This window comes from Mirounga angustirostris, unplaced genomic scaffold (assembly GCF_029215605.1).
Source record: "Mirounga angustirostris isolate CCGP_5_RB_7025 unplaced genomic scaffold, mMirAng1.0.hap1 SCAF_13, whole genome shotgun sequence".
NCBI lineage: Eukaryota > Metazoa > Chordata > Mammalia > Carnivora > Phocidae > Mirounga > Mirounga angustirostris.
In genome coordinates, this window is record NW_026991721.1 from 106,358,816 (window position 1) to 106,385,208 (window position 26,393).

At 40.0% G+C, this 26,393-nt stretch overlaps 2 protein-coding genes across 3 annotated transcripts in view; both read right to left on the bottom strand.

Annotated features, from left to right (window-relative positions):
• Nucleotides 1–26,393, bottom strand: part of GRIA4 (glutamate ionotropic receptor AMPA type subunit 4) — a 366,854-nt gene that overhangs the window by 199,857 nt on the left and 140,604 nt on the right. The gene's annotated exons all lie outside the window — the stretch shown is intronic.
• LOC135362433 (elongation factor 1-alpha 1-like) lies at nucleotides 3,433–4,449 on the bottom strand. Its single transcript, XM_064577519.1, has one exon. The coding sequence runs from the start codon at nucleotides 4,297–4,299 to the stop codon at nucleotides 3,736–3,738; it is 564 nt and encodes a 187-aa protein (XP_064433589.1). The 5' UTR covers nucleotides 4,300–4,449; the 3' UTR covers nucleotides 3,433–3,735.

Consider the following 26,393-nt stretch of genomic DNA (forward strand, 5'->3'; position numbering starts at 1 on the left):
TCACGTGGCTTTGAGAAACCACTTGAGTTGGCTGAAGCCACACTGAAAGGAGACATTCTATAGCTTTCAAATTATGACCGGATTTAAATGCAAAATCTGTAAATGTGAGCTACTGCATGTAAATGTGAATATTATTCTTTTAAAAATAGATGGCTTACCATGATCTTATAAATAGAGCATGAGCTGAGCTCTACATTCAGTAACATTGATGGGATTTTTAATAATGTTTTCCTATGCTTGATTGGTATCTTAAATATCTCCCCTTTTGCTTAGTGTTTTAAAGATTTTATTTGCATTTGCTTAATAAAACCAGAAAGGCATTTGTCAAAGATGTGCACGCATCTTTGCAAAAGATGGGTGGCTCAGCCGTTAAGCGTCTGCCTTCGGCTCAGGTCATGATCCCGGGGTCCTGGGATCGAGCCCCGCATCGGGCTCCCTGCTCGGCGGGAAGCCTGCTTCTCCCTCTCCCACTCCCCCTGCTTGTGTTCCCTCTCTCGCTGTGTCTCTCTCTTCAAATAAATAAATAAAATCTTAAAAAAAAAAAAAAAAGTATTTTTAGGGATCTGCACATTGCACACAATGATCCCATTTTCCGAACATCAAACCTATAAGACAGAATCCCTGAATTTATAATGAAATGATGCCAGGTACCCAAAACTAGAAGGCTATTAAAAGCATGAGTGGAAATTACACATGAGGATACTACTGAATTTAGCTATTTGGACAAAGGGAATTCCTTCCCAAATCTGGGCCAAATGAATTCTCTTTCCTATAAATTTGGAATAAAGACTAAGAGGATCTAACCTAGTTCAGTCTGGCTTAGTCTCGTGAATTGGTATCTGTGGCGTGACGGTCTTTGACCTACCTTCGACTGAAAATATGAACGAAGCACAAGTGGGTCATGCTGCCTAGCCTGGTGGGTTTTCAGTTCTGGGTTCCCGTCCCTTCCTGAGGCCTTTGGCATTCCTGACCTCGGACCTACGGAACACCTGTCTACCAGCTGTTATCACTTTCTATTACTTTCACGTGAACAGTGAGAACAAGTCATGCTTTTGGGACTGTTGCTGTACAGTCCGTTATTCCTGTGACTGAACCGAGGCTGTAAGTGGCTGTTACTGGACTTTGGGGAACACGTTCTAGAAAGTGAGCTTTCCCAGCTCTGCTCTCATACTCCCGTGAATGCAGACTTCATCCTGATGATATCTGGGATCTTAAAAAAATCTAAAAGATATTATTTGAATAATGTGTTATTTTGGGCACCGTTGAAATAACTTTAAAGATATTCCTGAATGGTTATGTATTAAAATGAATGGGGACTTATTTTAATCAGATGAATATAGCTTTTATTTAAATAAGAGAATGAAAGGCAAGACATATGAATTTAATAGAATGTTTCATCTCCATGGGGAGCGAAACACTTTTATATTGTCATTTGCCTGCCAGTATCGGATTACTTCATAAATTACTCCATGTAAATAAGAAGTTCTAGCTAACTGTAGCATATAACAAAGTGGCAATTAAAAACAAAACATGTACTCCGAAAAAATATTTCCTTAAATTTATCATGTACCATCTCTCTTTATTTTAAAACATTGCTGGGCGCCTGAGTGGCTCAGTTGGTTAAGCGTCTGCCTTCGGCTCAGGTCATGATCTCAGGGTCCTGGGATCGAGTTCCGCATCGGGCTCCCTGCTCAGTGGGGAGTCTGCTTCTCTCTCTGCCTGCCACTCTCCCTGCTTGTGCACGCTCTCTCTCTCTCAAATAAATAAAATCTTTAAAAAGAACATTATTTTTCAAATTCTATAAGCACTGTCTGTTCATTGAAGAACAATTACAAAATAAAGTATAAAGAAAAAATTAAAATCATCTATAACCTCAATTCCAAAAACAAGTACCACTAACGATGCTTGGTACCTGATTTCCATATCTCACATCGTGTGTGGTGGGTGTGTGCTTACACGCTAGCTGCTGGCTGGCACTAAAGCCGCCAAGAGGGGTCCCACTGTTCTCCTTGGATGGGACAGGTACCATGTGGATGCAGGGCCAGGACCACCTCCTGCTAGTGTGGTGGTAGTAGGAAATCGTGCTATAGGTATGTCTAAAATATGACTTGAGATTAGTGATAATTTTTATTTTAAAGTGGTGGTACTTGGTGTTACCTCTCCCACAACCCCAAGTATTTCGTTCAAGTCCACTCACAAATGTTTTGTGAGAGAAGTTTCCCATCTGGCCCTCTGCCACTTGGGAAAGGATAGCATGTTGGATGCAGGAGTCAGGAAATTCTTAAGGTCCTGGGATCTGTTTGAAAATCATTGAGACTTTCCAAAACAAGCAGCCTGACCTAGTCTTCAGAGACCAGGGACAGCATAGCTGACATCTGAGATGTGTATGTTTTTTGAACTTTACTATGTGTCTGGCATTCTGTTAAGCAGTTTACATAAATTATCTCACTGAATTTCCACAACCCTATGAGGTTAGTGGTAGACCTAGAATTCAGTTGTAGGCTATCTGGTGTATAGATCAACCTATTATCTATCTATCATTCATCTATATCTATCTATCTATCATTCATCTATATCTATCTATCTATCTATCATCTATCTATCATCTATCTCACAAAGAATATACTGGTTTTCCCACTAATTTTTCTTCTTGTTAATGTTGAGACAAGTTTGATATATTCCTAAAATATGGTTATTCATTTCTACATAGTATATGGATTCGATAGGACTTTTGAAATCCTGGTGATGTATATTTATATTTCTCTTGCTGTTATAAGCAATGATGAATATCTTAACATTGTGATTGAGATTTCATTGTCAGATTAAACAATTTTTGGATCACTGATTCATTCTTGGCCTCTCTAAATCTGTTTCTTCATCCTTAAATGGGAAAAATAATAATTTTATGAAAGAACTGTGAAATACTATTCATAAAATGCTCACTCGGCATGCACTCTAAGATTCAATAAAGAATACCCAATTTTCTTATTAAATAATTATAAACATTTACCTTATTTCTATTCCATTTTTAGTATTGGTATTAGTCTTCATACAAATTTCGGATTATTTCCTTAGGAAAATTCCGACAAGTGAAGTTCTGAGTATAGGTTTTGATCTCTACTGCCAAATTTTCTCAAGAAAATTGGCATGGATATTACTACCAGGGACAGTAGTTAGGAGAGCTTATTTCCTAAACACTCGTTAAAGCTAGATATATTTATCAGCAGAAGATCTTTTCCAATTTGATGTGTGTGGTATCTCAATTTAATTTAATGTGAAGTTGAAAATTATCCATATATTTGTTGACCAGACAAATATTCTCACTTATTTCTATGTCTATGTATTTTGGCTCAGGATGTGTGTATTCTGAATATCTGAGTCTTACAAATTTTCAGATCTGGTAAGGAGGCATCTGCTTTCTGCCAACTTCTCTTTTTTTTTTCTCATTAAACTTTTGTTTTAATGGGTCTCAAAATTCTATGACAGATTTTTGGTCAAGTTGTTTCCATTAAAAAGTACTGATTTTAAAAACTAATAACTTAAAACAGCCACACACACACAAAAAAACAAATGGTCCACAAAACATTCTCCTTTCCTTCTGAAGGTTTTACGATGCATTGTTATCATTAACCAGCCTTTTACTATTAAACTTAAATGGCCAATTGACACAAACAGTTCTGAGACCGTTCTTCCACCACTGATTAAGACTGGGCTGGCAGGTATTGGGGATAATATTCATTTAGCCTTCTGAGCTTTCTGGGCAGACTTGGTGACCTTGCCAGCTCCAGCTGCTTTCTTGTCCACTGCTTTGATGACACCCACAGCAACCGTCTGTCTCATGTCACGAACAGCAAAACGGCCCAGAGGAGGATAGTCAGAGAAGCTCTCAACACACATAGGCTTGCCAGGAACCATATCAACAATGGCAGCATCACCAGATTTCAAGAACTTGGGACCATCTTCCAGCTTTTTTCCAGAACGACGATCTATCTTCTCCTTCAGCTCAGCAAACTTGCAAGCAATGTGAGCTGTGTGACAATCCAGCACAGGGGCATATCCAGCACTGATTTGGCCTGGATGGTTCAGGATAATCACCTGAGCTGTGAAGCCAGCTGCTTCCATTGGTGGGTCATTTTTGCTGTCACCAGCCACATTGCCACGACGAACATCTTTGACAGATACGTTCTTCACATTGAAGCCCACATTGTCCCCAGGAAGAGCCTCACTCAAAGCTTCATGGTGCATTTCAACGGACTTTACTTCAGTTGTAACATTGACTGGAGCAAAGGTGACCACCATGCCAGGTTTAAGAACACCAGTCTCGACTCGGCCCACAGGGACAGTACCAATACCACCAATTTTGTAGACGTCCTGGAGACGCAGACGCAAGGGCTTGTCAATTGGACGAGTTGGTGGCAGAATGCAATCCAGAGCTTCAAGCAGTGTGGTTCCACTCTGCCAACTTCTCTTCTATCATCCAACGCATATTAAATTTTTTCATTAACCTCGAACATTAATACTATCTCCAGATAAGAGTTAAAACATATTTGTCTTTTTGAAGAAACCAGTTCTTGAAATTAACAGTTTTATGCTTTTCTATTTCTTCAGTTTCTGCTTTTATCTTTGGTATGTTATGTTTCCAGTTTCTCTTCAGTACCATTTTTATTGTATATGTAATAGGTTGTGTATGTGGTCACATTATTTTAATCTTTTACTATTTAATAAAGTATTAAAGGCTATTAATTTACATCTCAGTATAGCTCTGGTTCATCTTTGAGGTTTTATTGTTTGTTTTCTTTTCATTATTTTTATTTTTTTTAAAGAGATTTTATTTTATTTATTTGAGAGAGAGAGCGAGCGAGCACACAGCAGGGGGAGGAGCAAAGGGAGAAGCAGCAGCAGACTCCCTGCTGAGCACGGAGCCTGATGCAGATGCTGGGCTCCTTCCCAGGACCCTGAGATCATAACCGGAGCCAAAGTCAGATGCTTAACCAACTGAGCCACCCAGGTGCCCCTCTCTTCATTATTTTTAATAGCCTGACATTGTTTTATTTCCTCTTTGCCACAAGTTCTTTTTCCATATTTTTATTTTATAAATTTATATAAATTTTGATTTGTATTAAGTTTTTACTTCTTCTATATATTTATTTATCCTCTATAATAGCAAATATGGCTTTCCTTAATTTTAATTTTTTTGAATCTACTAGTTTTCATTGCATATATGGACTTTAGAGCCTATTTTCATAAATGTTCCACAAAAAATTCATAAAAGAAAATAAAAGAATATCTATTTTCTCTTGTAATTAATTTTGTTTCTTAAACACATTAAATATATTATTCAAATCCTCCCTATATTTTTTTACTGTCTGTAAAAACCAAGAGTAATATTTAAAATTTTTTCTTTATTTTGATAGCTTTTTTATTATATATTCATTTAATGTACTATTTTATGGTTTAAACATCGTGGTTTGAATTTAATTATGAATTCAATTATTATAATATTGGTTAATTTTTTTAGTATAATTACTTGCTTTATATGAAATCAATATATACCTGTTATTTCTTTGTTGCTTTCCTAAATGGTTACACAGCTTACTTTTTTTTGGACCACTGCTATTTTTCTTTTAGATTTATCTCTTCTTTCTCCCTCTGTTCCACCTACTTTGGACTTAATTTACTTTCTTAAGAATGTGCATTTTTCTTTTTTCTTGTTAAACCTTTATCCCTGCGTCTCCTCTACCTTTCCTGCACTTTTGCCTTGAGAATCTTTACTTATCCTTTAAATGGTGGTTCCCATGGCACTGCCTCAGAAGAGACTTTCTCAATTTCCAAACTAGGTCATGTCTCTCCATTAGGTATCTTTTAATACCTTGCACTCCAAAGAAGGTGCAATTTCAATAGCAAACTTGGAGAAGAACACGTTTAAAGCAGAAAGTTAACCAGAGAAGAAAAAAAAGGATGAGAAGAAGGAAGAGTAGGGGAGGTGGAGGAGATAAGGGGGACCTATTTAGTAATGAACAGCTAAGTGAGAAGTCCTTGCAGCTTTGTTAGTCATGTATATCCACTTTTAACCTTGCCTGCATTATTTAATTTTTCCTGAATGTTTAATTTAGCCCTATAATGAATGTGTCTTCCTCTCTCTCTCTCTCAAGTTGAAAGATTATTTGTATTTACTTCTTTTATTTTATGATAAATGTCTTCATAGCTATGAAATTTCCTCTCAGTACAACTTTAGTTACATCCCACATATTTTTTACAATATTTTTTGGAAATAATTTTAACTTGTAAGAAAGTTTAAGAATAAAAATAATACAAGACCCATATATATTTTACACAAATTTACGTGTGTTTGTTATTCCATGTGTCATACCCACTTTTTTTCTGAAACAAGTGCATTCGTCATGAACTTCTACTCTAAATATATCAGTGCCCCGGTCCTAAGAATTAGCTAACATATACACGCTATTTAAATCAGTATCGGCTTTATTTAAAAACGTTAATTATACCTTCTTAGAGGAACTTGTTGGACAGCAGGGACGGAAGCTTTAGCATGAGCTCATACTGAGACAGGGACCTGGGAATCATTCGGATCAAGACGATAGAGCCACAGGCAGAATCAGCATGGGCTCCAGAGAGAACGCTGGGAGAGCAGAGCTGAGTAGCAAGGACTGCAGGTGGAGGAGGAACGTAAGGCAGACAATACACAGTATTGAAGATGATGATGAGAACAGTGTTTCAAAAAATAGTGCAAAATAGTGTCAGGTACCAGATTTAAGAGGATAAACAAAAGGAAGCATTTAAGAGTAAGAACTATCAGGAACATCTTTGGGTTTGGAGAGCTTAAGTTTAACTTCTGCAAAGGTTAAATTCTGTAGCGTAGGGTAGGGGTAGGCAGATCCCAAACCGCAAACAGTTGAGGAATGAAGACGTAGGGAGAACTTTGTGGACTATGTTCCAAAGAACGTGATGAAGAGACACTTTGCACAGGGGCTCAGGACAGTTCAGATTATAAAGGGTAGTGAGTGTTTGTTTATAGTTTGGGGAAACTATGGTCATGTGTATAGACAGAGAGAGAGAGAATTAATGGTCAAAGAAGGAGTGTAGATAATGGAAGAGAAACATCTTCAAGTATGAGGGAAAACATGGGCTCATGTACAGGCTTAGCCCTGAATAAAGGCAAGGATGATTTCTTGAAGGTAGAGAGAACACAGAGGAAATTAACGAGTATCCAGATCATTTCAATGTTGATAGAAAATTGAGAGAGCTCATGTTAACTGGCCTCAATAAAAGCATCTTGATCTCCAGAGAATCAGGGAGAAGAAAAGTCCATCTTGATATTTCTGAAAATTGGAAAAACATTTGGAATAAGAGTTTTAGGGAAAGTAATAGGGATTTAATAGGGATAAGGAGAAGAACTGCTCAGCACAGGGAGGGCCTAGGTCAGTTTGCAATGGAATGAAGTAACCCCATTTTATGTCTTTCTCCAGGACTAGTTGGAATCCTGGAAATAGGAAAAAATGGGATAACTGGATTTATTTAAAAACTAATTTTAAAATGGAGAATATTTTTTTTTTTTAAAGATTTTATTTATTTATTTGAGACAGAGAGAATGAGAGAGAACACATGAGAGAGAGAAGGGTCAGAGGGAGAAGGAGACTCCCCGCCGAGCAGGGAGCCCGATGCGGGACTCGATCCCGGGACTCCAGGATCATGACCTGAGCCGAAGGCAGTCGCTTAACCAACTGAGCCACCCAGGCGCCCTAAAATGGAGAATATTTTTAAGCCATGTACTAAAATATTTAAGATGAATTTTGGGCAGATGGGGGAAGGAGCTGAGAAAATTTGATCAAGTACCTTTAAAGAGGGGACATTAGGATGTAAGCATGGTGTCATCACAGATTAGACTCTCCCTGCATTGAGATACTAGACGCATTACAAGGCTAGAGCAAACTAGAGCACTTTATCAACCATGCAATAAATATGTATCATGTAGATACACCACATTAGTAACATAAATGATGTATTATGACATAAAGAAAATGTATATATTGATATTATCACCAGAATCTTTTTTACATATTCTAATACATAGTAGGAATCCATGAGATAAAGTAGTAATCTATATCTTGTTTTTGTTACTTTTAAGTTAAAACGGGGTGAAAATCTTTTAAAATAAAATCTGGCTCCAAATCTCACAGAATAAACTTCGACTAAAGTCAGCCTACTCTGGTGATTCATGTACTTGACATCTTTTTAGCATTTATGGATATATGTTTTAGTATCTTCACTTGTTTTCGTGTCACACTGTAATTTTCCTGGTTGGTTTTTCTTGCCTGCAGCTTCTCACCACCCCCAGGTCATTCTCCACTTTGCCTCAGTGTTACATTTCTGAAGCACAGACTTTTCACATGCTACTACTCTCCTTTACAGTAAGTGCTGGCTCCCCTCTACCGAGGACACAGGATTCAGGACCTCTGGTAGGGTGTCTGCAGGGGGCACTATCTGTTCTCATACATCCCAAGCACGCTTCTCTCTGCCAGTCGTCTCCCGCTGACCCTCTTCTGGAGCCACACCGAGTTACTTACCATTTGCATGACAGATCATACTCTTGTACACACTGTTCCTTAAAAGAAACATGCTTCTTCCCCACTTCATCTGGAAACCTCCTTGTCTTTAAGATCTACTCAGCTCCAGTGTCAACCACCCTGAAACCTCTCTGGACTCTATTTAGACAAAATGACCTGCCTCTGCCGTCTTTGGTGCGCCTCCCTCAGAGCATGGTCCACACTATGTAAGGGCTGTCTGCACACATACCATTATACATTTTGTTCCACCTAACAATTCACCTACCTGTCATACCCTTTCACCTAACATTAACCAAACACCTGCTACATGAGTCAGAACAAGAGCTAGTTCTTGTCCCTGGGCTCATAGCTCCCTTACTAGACTCTAAGCTTCTCAGGTTACTGAGCTTATACTCCAGAAAAATTATACTCGCTAATCATGTTGAAACTTAGCTATCCATGTCTTCCCCTTTATCACTCAATTTCCTCTCCCTGGAATGCCTTCCTTCTCTTCTGGTTGAAAGCCTATATTAACTTCTTAGACACCAGTTCAAATCCTACCTTCTACTTAGGGCCCACCTTGGTCCCAAATCTAATACAGGGTCTTCTTCCCTTGAATGCCAACATTGTCTTGGTGATTCTCTTATGTTACTTACCGAGTGCACTTTCCATTACAGTGATCTGTGTTCTGTTTTCTCTTTGCTATCAAAATCTATAGTTTGTGCACATATTCATCTTGCATGGTGCATGTAGCTGATCATCCACAGCATTTGTTTAATTCACTTGAATGACTCAACTCACATAAGGAAGGCTCTAGGCCCCTTTCACCAAAATATCACATATTATGGTCACCGAAGCATCTATTCACAGAAAGTGCCAGGTGTATTCTTATTTTTTTTTTAAGGTTCTGGGTGTAGTTTCTTTCTTTGCTTTTCTTTTTTATGAAAAAATTTTTACATGAAAACCTAAGCACTCTGAGACCCTATAACTGAACTAGGTGGATTTTGATTATTGTTTACTTGGTATTCAAGTGGTCATTCCTTGACATAACTGTCTGATTTCATCACTCTTAACTCCAGTTTTTAAGTCAAATTTTATTTTTTAAGCCTCCTAATGCTACTGTTTGTTATGCCAACATATCCTTTATCCATCCACAGATGATGGTTTTTAGAAGACAACTTTGTTTTTCTCCAATAAAAATGCATTTATAAGGAAGTTGGCACGTGCATATGTTTGACTTTCAGTATTAAACTTGGCATCACCTCCTGGGGCTGGCAGTGCCCACTGTGCTTGCCTTGTCATCCTCCATTATGTGCTCTAGCAGGACAGCCAACACCTGTGATCGCACAAAAGACCAAACACAGCAGCTGCAGGACTCAGATGTCCATGCTGAAATAAATTTCTAAAGCGGAGATATTTGGATCTGGGACTGGTTCTTTTTTTGAGCCTTTCAGGAACTGCTGGGATTGCCCAGTACCTCAGAGTGATATATGCCAAGTGTCCAGCACTTGTGTACTCAAGGTACTTTGGCTACCTCTGATTCAAATTAAAGGTGGAGGTCCTCACTGGCAGCGTCATATAGTAGTGACAAGCACAGATTTTGAAATTAAACTGCCTGGGCTTGAAGCTTGGATCTATCACTTGCTGTATAATCTTGGACAAGTTAGTAAACCTCTGTAAGACCTCAATTTTCTCATCTATAAAATGGAAATAATATCACATACCTCAGAAACGCTGTGAAGATGAAGTGAGTTTATATATATAAAGCTTTTAGAACCATGCCTGTCCATGGTAAGCACTATAGAAATCCTTGCTATTATTATTAGATTATAAATTCTTGAAGAACCTCAGGTACAACTTGAAAACAACTTTTTCATATTATCTACAATCTATGAGCTTTTCTCCTTGTTCATAGTTTTCTTTTTCCATTTGCATTTTTTGTGGCATATGCTTCTTATCTGAAGAAATGCACAAAGGTCATTAAAAACACCTTGGACTTACGCTTAACCCTGGTAAAATTAGAACAAAATATGTTAGTGTTTTTCCCCCTTCTTCTAGAATTTTAAGAGCCTACCACAACACTTCTTACATATACAGTCAACACTTGTTAAGTGGTAAAATTATTTTTAAAAAGCACTAGTTCAAGTATAAACAACTTAGTGAGTGACGGGAATGTCAGCTACTCCATGAATCCCATACATATCCGAGGTGCCAGGTATTCCTGGTCATTCATTCCTGGGCCTAAGGAACTCCAGACTACCCTCTCCCATGATAGCTATTAGATTATTATGTAAGCTCCAGTCCTTTATTGTTTTCATTATTATTCTTGCCAATTTTTAAATTCATTTATCAAATTTAATTTGATGCATATGTGCGGTACATCTATGTGAAGACCCTGGCAGTACAGCAGTGAATAAATAAACAAAATGCCCTGTTGTAATGGAGCCTATGTTAAGTAAAATGTATAGAATGTAGGGCGGTGGTATTTGCTGTAGGGAAAATTAAAGCAGAAAAGGAGAATGGGGATATTAGCATGGAGGATGGAAGTGGTCAGAGAGGGTCTCACTGAGAAGGTGACATTCAGTGAAGACTTAAAGGATAAGAGGGGTGAGGTCTTCTTACATCTGCAAAAAGAGTATTCCTCGTAGAAAAAAGGGCATGTATAAAGGCCCTGAGGGATGTGCCTGGCATGACATCATGAGAACTTTGATGTGAAACTCTGTGATTTGGAAGACATTAGATAGCTGTGGGCAGAGGGATGTGATCTGCTGGTTTTAAAAGGTTCACTCTGGTTATTGCATTTGAAAAACACAGACTAGGGAAAGGATGGGAGCACAGAAATCAGTTAAGAGGCTATGGTAGACAATATAAAAGATGGTGGCAGAGTAGGCTCCTCTTGTCCGATGAACACAACGAGATAACTATCAAATCAACCTAAATACCCCAGAAATCGGCTTGAAGACTGACAGAATAAACTCCACAACTAAATGGAGAGAAGAGGCCACATCAAAGAAGGTAGGAAGTGAGGAGACCTGGCTAAGGGCAGAATGGGACTGTGGGTGCTGTGGAGGGGAGGGAGCCCTGGTTGCCAAGAAGGGGGAGAGAGAGGAGCACACAGAGGAATGCACAAGGAGAATGTTTCCCCCAAGCCATTGGCTTGGAAAATGAGAGGGGCTGAATTTCGTGAGTTCTTGCAACCAGTGGGGCTCAAAGCCTGGAGTTTTAAAGGTCTGGGTTTGGCTGGGATAGAACATGGAGGGCACTGCCCTATTGCCGGAGAGGAAGCAGGCAAACAACCCAAGGGCAGACAGTGTAGAAACAGCAATCTGAGAAATGTTTGGGACACTAGACACCTGCAGTAAACAGCACAGCGCCCACACTGGCCGCCTAACCTGCTTATACCAGGTCCCACACCCCTGCGCTCTGCCGGGAAGGCCCTCCTCTGTCAGGCTTGCTCAGGCCCAGAGCAGCAGGTCCCTCCCCAGAAGACAAATGGAAACCCCTGCCCACACCACGTCTCCCAACCAGGGAGTTCTGCAAGGCCTCAGTTCTGGTGGAGTTGGTGTCAGGTCTCATTTCACAAGCAGACCAGCGCACACCTCATTAAAACTTGCCACATTCAGGCCAGGGACCAAACACTGTCCACAGAGGGCAAGGAGAGCCCCTGCAGACCACTGGCCCAAAGGACAGAGCAGCCAAACCACAGCAGCAGAGTGCATACAGCACACATCTGAGACACTCCCTGAAGCACCAGGCCCTGGGCACTGCAGACCTCTTCTTCATACTCTCAGGATAGGTCATATAACAAGCTTTTCTAACACAGAGAGAAGGAAGAGACACAGGCAAGATGCCAAGACAGAGGAATTTCTCCCAAATCAAAGAAAAGGACAAAGCCACAGGCAAAGATCTAAGCCAAACTGATATAAGTAACATGCCTGATGGAGAATTTAAAGCAACAATTGTGAGGATACTCGCTGGGCTTGAGAAATGAATGGAAGACTTCAGGGAGGCCCTTACCGCAGAGATAAGAGAATAAAAAGAATCAGTCAGAGATGAAGAATGCACTAACTGATCATGGAAACAGGCTTGATGCAAAGAACGGCAGGCTAGAAGCAGCAGAGGAACGAATTAGTGATCCAGAAGACAAAGTAATGGAACATAATGACAATGAACAAAAGAGAAAGAAGAATTATGGTGGGGAGCCTGGGTGGCTCAGTCGATCAAGCGTCTGCCTTCAGCTCGGGTCATGATCTCAGGGTCCTGGGATTGAGTCCCGCAGTGGGCTCCCTGCTCAGTGAGGGGTCTGCTTCTCCCTCTTCCTCTGCCCCTGCCCATCCCCTTCCCTGGATCGTGCTTTCTCTAATAAATAAAATATTAAAAAAAAAAAAGAATTATGGAACATGAGAATACACTTGGAGGACTCAATGACTCCATCAAACATCATAACGTTGGTGTTATGAAGAGTTGGTGTTAAGAAGAAGAGAGAGAAAAGGGGGCAGAAGGTTTATGTGAGGAAATAATAGCAGAAAACTTCCCTAATCTGGGGAAGGAAACAGACAAACTAGACTTTTTTGTTCTTGTATTGTTTTTGTCCTCCTTTGGTATCAGGGTAACACTGGCCTCATGGAATGATTTTGAATGTGTTCCCTCTATTCCATTATTTGTAAGATTTTGATAAAGATTGTCATTATTTTTTTATGTTTGGTAGAATTCACCAATGAAACCATGTGGTCTTGGGATTTTCTGTGCTAGGAGATTTCCAATTCCTAATTCACCTTTCATTCTTCTTATTGGTCTAAGATTTCCTATTTCTTGGATTCACAATTCAAGCATGGTAACTTGTGCAGTTTTAGGAACTATCTTTTCTTTTTCTAAGTTATCTGATTTGTTAGTATATAACTGTTTATAGTAATCTATTATCACACTCTGTATTTCTGTGGTTGTCTGTTGCACTGTTTTCCATTTCTCATTTTGCTTTTTTGGCTTCTCTCTGTTTATTCTTAGTTAATGTAGTTAGAGCACTGCCAATTTTGTTTGTTTTTTTAGAAAAACTGGTCATTACTTTCAATGTTATGTTATTGTTTATTTTGGTCTCTACTTTATTTATCTGACTTTTATTTATTATTTTTTTCCTTCACTAAATTTCAGCTAAGTTTCTTCTTTTTCTAGCTCCTTGTGGTGTAATGTTAAGTTGTTCATTTGCACTTTTTTTCTTAACATGAGCTTCAAAGCATAAATTTCACTCTAACATCTGCTTTTGCTGCATCCCATAGGCTGTGGAATATTGTTTTCTTTTACTTTGTGACATACTTGATTTGCCATTTTATTTTTTATTTGGTCCATTGCTTGTGCAGTAGTGTGTTGTTTAATATTTACATATTATACATTTAATATTAAAGAGGCTATGATAATCCAGCTTAGAGATGACAGTGACTCTGTCTTTGATGTACTTTTTATTTGAGTAAGTATGCAAGTTATCAAACAAAATTAAGCCATATACACAGACCTAATTAGGATTTTGGAAATAAGTCTAAATTCAAGTTAAAAGTGCTGTTACTACATTGCAATGGTTCCAAGATTAATTTCCAAAGTCCTTATCTATTACCTAGTTAACATAAATTATAAGGTGGCATTAAAACAAAAAACTATGATGTGAGGTAAATGAAAATTCATTTTCTGTAGTTTTACTTCAATTACTACATATATATATATTTTAGTGTTTATATATACATGCATATATATACATATATATAAGCAGTAGACCCTGTGTTAATGTTAATATATGCATATATATAAATAGTTAAAACTTCTAAATGCTTGGGAAATTGTTTTGTTTTTCCATAGATACATCTTTTTTTTTTTTTTTAAGATTTTATTTATTTATTTGAGAGAGAGAGAATGAGAGACAGAGAGTATGAGAGGGAGGAGGGTCAGAGGGAGAAGCAGACTCCCTGCTGAGCAGGGAGCCCGATGCGGGACTCGATCCAGGGACTCCAGGATCATGACCTCAGCCGAAGGCAGTCGCTTAACCAACTGAGCCACCCAGGCGCCCCTCCATAGATACATCTTATACATAAAGGCAAATGAACAATTGGCATTTAGCAAAATCCCTTGTTTGATACTTTTTTTTTTTTTAAGATTTTTATTTATTTATTTGACAGAGAGAGAGAGACGCAGCAAGAGAGGGAACACAAGCAGGGGGAGTGGGAGAGGGAGAAGCAGTCCCCCCGCCAAGCGGGGAGCCCAATGCGGGGCTCGATCCCAGGACCCCGGGATCATGACCTGAGCCAAAGGCAGATGCCCAGCGACTGAGCCACCCAGGTGCCCCTCGTTTGATACTTTGGTCAGAGGCTTTGATCAGGCCTATGATTCTAGGGTATCCTCAAGAGAGAGAAATATCATTCTTTAAAAACAAAGGCTTCGGTTCTATTTATCCAGTAACTGAAAGTAATATTTCATCATTATTGTGAAATATATGAAAACTAAGACTTTGTTAGTTCAGGAATGTAATATACCAGGAGAAAGCATCTATGTCCATGATATTATGAATTTATAATACTATTTCCATGGTACTCATATTCACATTCTTGCATAGATCCTGAAATCAACTTGACGAATATTTACTGAGTTACTTTTCTGAATAATTTTTCAGAGATATTTTTGTATTCTGCAAATTTGGTTTACTTAGCAATAAAAGCATACACAGAACAAATTTAAATATCTAGTTTATGTAAGATTTTTCTATCGAAGTAATCAATTTTCAACGAAGGTTCTAAGTCAGGGGTTGGCAAGCATCTGCAAAGGGTCAGGTGGTAAATATTTTAGACTTTGCAGGCCATCCAGTCTCTGTGGCAACTATCCAGCTCTGCCATGACAGGCTGAAAGCAGCCACAGAGGACGCATAATGAGGGAGTGTGGCTGTGCGTACTTGCAGTAAAAGGCTGTCTGCCAAGTTTGGTCCACCAGCTGTAGTTCACTGACTACAGGTTAGGACCTCTGATGATCTGTGATAACTGGTAAATTCTAGGGATCATGCGTGCCCAAGGGCAATAACTTCAGACTGGGTCCTGACTATGCTCCTCAGCTCCATTCATTCCACACTGATTTCCACTAAGCAGCTCATGTTCTCATCAGTAATTTCTTTAGTAATATGCTGGTCCCAGCACTTCTTTAAACGAATTCTGATTTGTCTCCTGTACATTAATTATCAGCACCTTAACTCTTGCTGTTGTTGTTGATACAATTCTACTATTGCTATTTTTTTTTTTTTAAATTATGCTTCTAAATTTAAACATCTGTGAACAAAATCACAGTGCTGAATAGGAGTACTGTTTGATGTTGGATCAGAAGAGTTTTGACTCGGGCGCCTGGGTGGCTCAGTTGGTTGAGCGACTGCCATCTGCTCAGGTCATGATCCTGGAGTCCCGGGATCGAGTCCTGCATTGGGCTCCCTGCTCGGTGGGGGGTCTGCTTCTCCCTCTGACCCTCCCCCCTCTCATGTGCTCTCTCATTCTCTCTCTCTCAAATAAATAAATAAAATCTTTAAAAAAAAAAAAAAGAGTTTTGACTCTTCCATGATGTGTTCTACTTTGCACCCCATGTTAATGTTCATCTGTACTGAATTCAGCTGCATCATGGCCTTTTCCAACGTGGGATGCTCTCTGAATCCACTTTTGAGGGTTGTACTGCTCTAATGCTCTTCTCCCTCTAAGGGCATATCTTAGACTCTGTATAGCGACAGGGCTAAAGACACTACTGGTCACACACTTCTTGGGGCTGAACTCTGGCTATAGTAACATCTGGCCCAATAGGTAGTATTAGCCTCATTCTGACAACTGCGTGTCTTTAACAGTCTCTTGGATCTAGAGGTGCCTGGGTGGCAAAGTCAGTTGAACATCTGGTTTTTGGTTCTGGCTCAGGTCATGATCTCAGGGTTGTGAGACTGAGCCCCGCATCAGGCTCTGTGCTCAGCAGGGAGTCTGCTTGGGATTCTCTCTCTCCCACTGCCCCTCCCATTCAAGCTCTGTCTCTAAATATAAATAAATAAATCTTTTAAAAAATAGTCTCTTGGATCTAATAAGAATAAATCTACCTTGTTCTCATGTTTTTTACACAAGAAACAATAATTTGCAGTCCAGGTGCTACAAAGAAGACTGCTTCTTAAGAAACTAAGAATTCCCTTTAAATCTTTTTTCCCCTGTTCTTTTAAAAACAACCTGCCTTTCCCCAATTATAGTAACATGCAGGCAACATATGCTTAATACGGAAGAACACAACTCACTCTCAAACTTACCATTGTAGCTGAACAGCCATTTTGACTGTTTAAAATATGCTAACTCCTATAATATACATTATATTATGTATAATATACAATCTATAGTTCCTATCTGAACCAATTTTTTTTAGACCTAATGGGCATGCGGACACTGATTCTATATACCATTTATTTCCTAAATAATTGAGTGAAAACAGATATAATATAGGTAATATAATATTCACAAAATGAAGTATTTGAAATGCTTCAACTAACATGTTTCAGGTAAAAAGTGTACACAGCAATTAACATAAATCATCAAGTTTAATATGAGGCTACAGAAAAATAATCTCTTTAGAATATATCAGGGATAAAATGTTAGTTTTAATTTCATACTCTGATCATCTATTTCTGAACTGGCCTCGTAAGGTTTTGTTTGGGGGCATTTTAAGATATGTTACAAGTGAGGGCACCTGGGTGGTTCAATCGGTTAAGTGTCTGACCCTTGATCTCAGCTCAGGTCTTGATCTCAGGGTCATGAGTTCAAGCCCTGTGTTGGGCTCCACTCAGGGCGTGGAGCCTACGTAAAAAAAAAAAATTTACAAGTAGACAAAATTTTTAAATGAGTTATAGTTCAAATCTTCCCTAAGTTAGAATTGATATAAATGTATCTCTTAAATATCTTTTTCTAAAATTCACAAGAAAAGAGCTAATAGATACCCAGTGAAGTGAGAAAGAGAGAGTAGTGTGCACTCACCTAAAATACTTATGACATGGAATCCTTCAGGGCAGAGAAGAGGCAAGCAAAAATGTAAAAGGCCCACAGAGCAGCATCCCTCACAAAATTATTTTCTCCACTTTCCAAATTAAAGCTACAGGCTGTGATAAAGATGGGTGTTTATGCTGTTTTCCTGTAAACACAGGAAGAACCCTTGTTTGTTACGATCTTAACCAGGCATCTATCAAAACAGAATAAAACCCTTAAACTCTGGAAAACAGTAAGAGTGTAATCTCTTACAGGATGATAACTACTGTGTTTAGATACTAACATCTTCTGGTGTTATTCCATTTATTCAGTAGATCTTATCCGGTCTGCCATGGATTGATCATTCTAGTTATGTTCCAAACTGTCTTGGGAGTTTTGGAAGGTAGTTTAAGTAAATACACAGTGGTACGAGGCCAATGCGTAACCCTAGTGAACTCACTGACACGTGGTCATCACAACCACACTGCCAGTCTCTATTTCCACCTCCCCTTGTGCCAAAGGTTTGGGTCCAAACAGACCTCACAGCATCTGCAAAACTGCATGCACTCTTGGGGCACCTGGGTGGCTCAGTCGTTAAGCATCTGCCTTCGGCTCAGGTCATGATCCCAGGGTCCTGGGATCCAGCCCCGCATTGGGCTCCCTGCTCCGCGGGAAGCCTGCTTCTCCCTCTCCCACTCCCCCTGCTTGTGTTCCCTCTCTCGCTGTGTCTCTCTCTGTCAAAAAAATAAAATCTTTAAAAAAAAAAAAACAAAAAACTGCATGCACTCTTCACCTCCAATCCTTGGATTGTGCTGCCAGCGGTACTTGGAGTGCTCTCTTCTCTCACTCATTTCCTCTAAAAAATCCTATTTCTTCACACTCTTTTTGTTCTCCCCCAAAGAGTATTAGAATCTCCTATTACTTTCATTACCCATGCCCTCCTTTTAATCTGTATTTCTACCCCGGCTCCACATAGCATGGTACCATGCCTCTGTACCACATGATGGAACGTGATCCCTAAATGTGTTTTAACAAGTGGTCCAGTCACTGTGATCCCAAATACTTCTCTTTATGCCATTTTGTTTGCTATTCTACAGTCTGTTAGCAGATAGCATACAGGTAGAGCTAGGATGTAAAAAGTGCTCAAAGCAAACAAAAATACCTGGGGCGCACACATATTTCCAAAACAAACTAGTGCAGTACGGGATGGGGATGTGGCCAATGTTGTGATAGATGAGAAGGTTATTCTAGCCATTAACCAATTAGAGACAAAATCAGGTAGAAAATAATTGTCAGAAAAATTATTACTTTGATTTTAAACAAAAATTTATCAAAGCAGGTCTGCTTTGTGTCCTACAGACTTTAAATTATAATATTTCCCAAGGGAACATGAGTAAGGGCCACCTTGGGAAGCCGTGCAGGCTCCCACACGTGCAGTAACACTCCACTTACCCACATAAATGGAGAACTGCTTCTAATACATTAATGCATTTTTAACTTAACCCAGGTTAACCCTATTAAACAACAATACAATGTTAAAAATTGCACTTTTTAAAAAAATGTATAAATCTGTGTACATAGGATGCCTGGGTGGCTCAGATGGTTAGCGTCTGCCTTCGGCTCAGGTCATGATCCCAGGGTCCTGGGATCGAGTCCCACATCGGGCTCCCTGCTCCTTGGGAGCCTGCTTCTCCCTCTGCCTCTCTCTCTCTGTCTCTCATGAATAAATAAATAAAAATCTTTTAAAAAAAAAAAATCTGTGTACATATTGCAAACTACAGCCCACAGGCCAAATCTGGCCTACCATCTGCCTTTGTATAGCTTGTAAGGTATGAATGGTTTTTACATTTTTAAATGTTTGGAAGGAGAAAAGGAAATAAAAATAGGATTTTGTGACACATGAAAATGATGTGAAATTCAAATTTCAGTGTCTATAAATAAAGTTTCATTAGGACACAGGCAGGCTCCTTCACTTCTGTATTATCGATGGCTATTTTCACTACCACATCAGAGTTGAGGCGTTGAGACAGAAACCATATGGTCTGCAAAGCCTAAAATGTCTTCTCTCTGGCTCTTTACAAAAAGTCCGCTGACCCTTAGTAGAGATCATCCTCCCTCATAACGAATGTAATGTAAGCTTTTCCTGGTGTGCACTCTAACCCTGCGGCTAAAGGCAAGACTTTGTTCACTAACAGAAGTAGCTGAGTCCTAGCTCTGTTACTGGCTGTTAGGTGACTTTGGGTAAATTAATTCAATTCTCTAAGTCTTAGCTGTCTCGGGAATAAAATAAGATAATAATTCTACTTACGTTTTGGGTTTGGGGAGAATTAAATATGCAGCACACAAGAAAATTACCCCATGCATAATGACAGGTATGCTGCCAAAAATATATGCCTAAAATGCAAGGATGCAGGAAAGTTGAAAATAAAAAGATGGCAAAAGATACACCTGACAAATATGAGCCAAGAGAAAGCTTGGGAAGCTCTATTAATGTTGAAAAACTAGACCTCAAGACAAAAAGCATCATTAAGGAGAGCGAGGTTCATTATATAGTATAAAAAGTTTCAGTTTATGAGAAAAACACTAAAAAGTCTAAAGAATTGTATATGAAAATGTATCACATATAAAGCACAAATCTATAGAAATACAATAAGAAATTGATAAATCTATGACCAAAGTGGGAGATTTCCATGTACATCTCTCAATTAGGTCAAGCAATCAGAAATTCAGTGAAGACATAGAAGATTCAAACGACAACATATAATGATTATTTAGAATGCTGCAGTGCCCCCACCCCCCAGAAAAGAAAAAGTAAATACTTTTGCAAAGACTACATGAAATATTAAAATTGAACATGTACTGGAACATGAAAAAAGTTCTAAGAGGTTCCAAAGGGCTGGTATCACAGAGAATACTTTTCCTGCCAGAACCCATTAAGTTCCTTGTACCAATGCGTGTTATATATCTGAACAAATGAAACGCAAGGATACATGAAAAATCTCAATAACCTGAATCAGGAAAGAAATTGAAGCATAGTTTAAAAAAGTTCTCCAGACTTCATGCCCAAATATTTTAAGGAATGTTCTATCAAACTTTTGAGGAAGAGCTAATTTTACCATTCTATAGATTCAACCAGAAAACAGAAAAAAAAAAAGTAATATTCTGCAGCATATTCCAGAAAGCCCATATAACCTCGTCACAAAATACATGTCTGATCACACGTAATTACATGTGTAAAATAACATGTATGTTAAAGGGAGGTGGTGTGGTTTTATTTCCCCTTTATTTCCCTTCCGGTTGACTGGAATGTGGATATGACTGGAGCTTCAGGAGCCACCATGGACCTTCAAGTGAAGCCAGATGTTAAGGCTGATGCAGCAACAATCATAGAAGTCTGACTGCAGGAAGATAATGAAGTTTCCAAAGCAGTTATAATAACAGTTCCATATTATGTGTACTTGATATACACACATACATTCATCTGATACATATGTACGTATATTACTGTTATTTTGTTTTTGTTATTATTTGAAGCCTAAACTCTTCTTATTGATACACAATCCAAGATGGAAATCAGTTTCCATGGCATTTTCCTTCGAAATATGACATCACTTAAGTACCTTCTGACGTTACTCTTTCCAAATACATAGAGAAGTCTTCCTGATAAGTATTTGGTAAGTAAAATGTACAACTTCTGGATCCTTTTGAAGATTCTAAGGCACGGAAGTAACATATGTGAGGTCTACGTTGCATATCATTCACCCTGGCAAGTACATGGAAGACGGATTCAAAAGGCTTCCAGTGGAGTCAAGGAAGAAAGCTGGTTGAGGCAGGAGAATGAAGAAGGTCTGAGCAGAGGCTCCCATGCTATCCTCCTCAAATCTGGCTTGCACACACTTTCATGGAGAAGGGGATGTTTTTGGCATATTTCTCTGAGGCACACATTTGGCAAAGTTGATGAGTGGTTGGCTAGGACTGCAAGGGGAGAAAAAGGAGTAAGGAAGGTTCTTCCTTTTCTAGCAGGCAAGGCAGAGTAAACCTTCTAAGACAGAAATGTATGAAAAGGAGCAAGTTTCAGGGGGCAGGTGATAGACTGACTCTTGGAATGTTGAGATTTTAGATACAGTGGGACTTCCAGTGGTTACTATGAAAATGAGTCTGATTCAAGGGTGAGGACTGAGCTCTATCTAAATAGAGTGAAGATGAGGCCCTAAGATTCATTCATTTTTACGGAGTGTGACTAAATGGCAGGGCCAGTTCCTGGTCAGGGAATCCCAATAAGCAAGACAAGTCCCTGCTATTTCAGACCTTAAAGAGTCTGGGGACAAAGGCACAGAATTAAAAAAGCAGAATCCTGTGTTTGATATAAGTAACACAAAATGCAGTGGGAGCACATGGAAGGGGGTTTGTCACTCGAGGGCAGATGTCACACGAGGAAACAGAGGTGTGCACTAAATGCTTGAGGCTGAGGAATGGCGTGTGCAGAGTGTCAAGCAAGCCGAAAGCACCCAGGGCACTCGGAATCTTGAAAAGGCCATTCCCACCGGGGCTGGGTGTTTCAGTAGAAGTGGACTACCTAACGAGAGGGGAGAAGTAATCAAGAGCTGGGTTGGGGAGGATCGTTTAAGGAATCTGGACATTAGATGAAGGGTAATGCAAGATGTGAGATCATTCTAATCAGGAATGAGCCACAGGCAGCTTTGGATTCAAGTCTGCAGAGGCAACATGGCTGAGGACAGAACTTAGGGGTAACACCGGCATTTTAAGAGAAGTTAGAGTAGGGCGCCTGGGTGGCTCAGTTGGTTAAGCGACTGCCTTCGGCTCAGGTCATGATCCCAGGGTCCTGGGATTGAGTCCCACATAGGGCTCCCGGCTCAGCGGGAAGCCTGCTTCTCCCTCTCCCATTCCCCCTGCTTGTGTTCCTGCTTTCGCTGTCTCTGTCTCTGTCAAATAAATAAATAAAATCTTAAAAAAAAAAAAAAAAAAAAAAAAGAGAAGTTAGAGTAAGGGAAGTCTATGAAAGAAATGAACAAGAAACCACAAATTTATGCTTGTTTGTGTCTCCATCAATTTAGCATTTATTATTATTTTTTTCTTTTTTTAAAGATTTTATTTATTTATTTGACAGAGAGAGACACAGCGAGAGAGGGAACACAAGCAAGGGGAGTGGGAGAGGGAGAAGCAGGCTTCCCACGGTGCAGGGAGCCCGATGTGGGGCTCGATCCCAGGACCCTGGGATCATGACCTGCCAAGGCAGATGCTTAACCATCTGAGCCACCCAGGTGCCCCAATTTAGCATTTATACACAGACATGTTCCTGTGTTAAAAAGGTGTATGTCTCATAATATAAAATATTAACCAACTGTCTTTGATTCGTGACTCATAATATTGCAATGTAAGTGGGAGTTTAAGCATAAATTGGTATGGTGTCAGGACACCAACAATGCTGCCGGCAGGAGTAATAACGGGTAACACAGCAGCTGTGACATACAGTTTGTCACGTGCCAGGAGCTGTGTGTGCACTTTACATACAACGCACAGTGACCTGCTAGAGGGCAGACGTCCAACGATTTTAGGAAACCTCTGCAAGGTCAAATGTGTGGTCAGCGGTACAGCTGGGCTCTGCATCCAGGTCACTGCACACCGTGCTGCACTGTGCTCTGGGGACAGCATCTGCGTTACAGGACCGAAATCATGCCGAACTGCTCCTGCCTGGACGGGCAGAGCACTGGCCGAGCCGCCACAGCTCTTGCCAAGGACCGTCTTCCATAGCAGCGAACGGTAACTCTGCTTTCCGTAGCCCTGATGACCACGTGCTATGATGTGGTGATAAACTACAAAATGTGCCACCTGAGCGAACCCGACCTCTGGCAGAAGTTGTGCCCGACAAGGATTCAACCGTGATTGTGCACTGTCTCTATATACACGTGTGTTCCATTTTCCTAAGAGAAGGAACAGTCTGTAGGGACGATATATGTTATCTTGAGGCAGTGTGTTCAGTCAGAGCTCAAGAAGAAAGATCTTCCCCCAGATCTTCAGATAAGCAACTTTTTAAATAAAGAAGTTGTCAGAAAATTACAAGTCATGTGCTTACTGCTTTAGAAAGGGTGTGGGTCACTGAAAAGATGGAGCCAGTGAGAAATCCTTGCCATTTGTTTTTTTGGGGGGTAAGAAAATTGCTCAAATATTATATCCACATTTCATCAATCTAAGGATCCTCAAGGAACATGTCCTTTCCCCACAGTCCTCAGGCATGACTCAATAACTCAACTGACAGGTTGGGTCTACACTCAGGCCTCTATCATGACAAAATTTTCTAAACAAATTTAATATTTCAATAAAAGCTTTAATATGGTCACCATGGGGGGAAAAACAGAACTGTGATGGACTCCCATATAATTGTTTGTAATTTGTTTGAATTTTGAATTTCAATGGCGGGGGGGAGGGCACAATCACCTTTCCAGTGACTAGGGCCTCCAAAGGTCTTACCCAGATCTGCTCTGCTCTTCTGTTCAGATGGAACCCCAACAACGGGAAGCAAATGGGAAAGGAAGAACATCCAGACAGTCAACAATTTGTCTAGTGCCCCCCAGCTGACAACTGAACCCACCCGACACAAATATTCATGGAAGGCTGCACGTCTATTTTCCCTGCCTTCTGCTCAGGCCTCTTTAACCTTTCAAATGAATGCTTGGAAGGCTGCTGGCCCCACAAAAGCAGCTGTAGGCTCCTGTCCTTCATCTCCAGACTTTCTCCAACCTGTTCACACACTGCTTACTTTCCTGTTCCTTGCTCTGACCCCTTCTCTGAATACCCAACTTGTAGCTTTACTTTATTGTTCTTTGATAATCCCCTCGTCTGGCCGTGTGGTTCTGATTCATTCTCCTTGCTGGATTTTAGCATACCTTTGGGATAGGACTTCTAACATTTGCCCTCAACCCCTCCATTCTGTAACCAGGGAAAGTGGGAGGTAACAGACATGGGCCTCCCTCTGTCTCCTCTCACCAGGGAAAAGGGATTGGACACAGAACCCTCTTTATGAGAACACCCACTAGTGCTCCTTCCTCCCATCCACTTGCCCCTTAGTCCACTGCTCCCCTTCCCAACCCAGGGTGGAAACAGCCTGTGGAATCTGGGTTAATGAGGGCAGAAAATAAACATTGAGGTTGATACTAAAAGATGCTGTGAAGGGAACAGGGGCTGCTTTGCCTGCTTCTGATTACTTTTTCTCCCTCAATTACAAGTCAGAATCTCCACAGGAAGCTCCATTGTTATTTTTACACAGGTTTTTTTTCTTTCCTCTCCCACTGGCCCAGTTCCAGCAGGAAAGCAGTGATACATGCTTGAAAGATACAATTAAGTGTTGTTCTCCTCCTGGGTAAAAGGGTTATCCTCACACTTGGCAACTGGCAACAAGTAAATATTTGGCATTGTCAGCCTGACTATAAATGTAATGAAAATCAGTAACCAAAAGTACTGGGATGAGCTATAAAAATACTCTAAATCCTAATGAATTCACTATAAACACAGATAATTGCCTGAGGTTTGTCACGGGATGTTTATAAGAAAGGGCATTCCTCTTCATCCTCGTGTGGGTTTTAGACTTAAAGGTTCCCCCCTTCCCCCCCCCCCCCCCCCCAGGGTTAGGAAATAAATGGAATATGGGGCTTAATTTACCAAGAATTAAAGACATAATTTTTTTTATCCCTTCTTGGATAATACCAGGTTAGAATCTGAAAGATTCTTACTTCTCCTGAATTCATACATCAATTATCTCTGTTTTGCTATTGTGTTTCTAATTTTGTTTTTAATAAGAAAAATGGACCATAAGCATTTTAAGTGGCACAATTAATGGCAGACTGTGCGGCTGTAACATTAGCACGTATGGGAGCTGGAGACTGGACATGGGTGCTTGTAAGCACCACTTCACACGATCATTCTTCTGAGTGGCGCCGAGCCCGGCTGACAGGTGTCCAGTCACCCCTGAAAATCTTCCCCAACTCACACCTCTCTGGAAGGAATTTCAAAGAGGGAGCAGAACCAGTGATGTTATTTTGGTGTGAACTGAAGTCATTATGCCATATTCCTTGGAGGTATCTGCTCTGTCATCTCCCTACCGTTATTTCTGGCCGTGAGTTTACCAGAAGTCCATCACTGGTAATGACTGACAGAGGGCTGAGGCTCCCAGTTCCCTGGAATCGTGCTGCCTATCCAGTAGGTTCCGAGGGCAGGAAGAGAAGGAGGCAAAGAGAAAAAGAACAACAATATGAGAAGAAATACAGAAGTGGAGTTGAGAACCCAATGGGAAGACAAGAGAGTTCTCTGGAGCATTTCATACAGGCTTATTTACTGGGAAGTAAGAGAGGTATCACTGCCTCTTCATTTGTTCCTATCTCTGTTACTTAGATCTTGACTTTTTGCAAAAGGATTTAAGGCCATTTATAAAGAAAAGTCATGTATGTAGCAAAACTGAAAAAGTAGAAATGAAACAGCAAGATCCCTGCCCTCCCCACAAAAAGCTGTCTTTCCATCCGCCTTCCCCCTCTGCTCCGGCTTCAGCACAGGGAGCACCACACGAACATTATGCCAGCCCACGGTGCTGTTGCCTAGGTTTTTCAAAACATGTCATGCTATGTGTAGAATATATTTTTGTAAGAAGAAAAAAACAAGCTAAAAAAAAAAACAGGCCAAAGGAAATAAGCCAAAACAAACCAAAGTTAAGTTTTCTACTCTACGCCTTGCCAAATGTATCTCTCCTAGGGACAATTTACACAGTGTTATAATATTAATTTGGATATTGAATACAAGATATTCAGCAACCTGTGAAATG

Bases quoted from the DNA above. Each gene is read 5' to 3' on its own strand.
- LOC135362433 (XM_064577519.1), bottom strand. From the start codon at position 4,299: ATGGTGGTCACCTTTGCTCCAGTCAATGTTACAACTGAAGTAAAGTCC.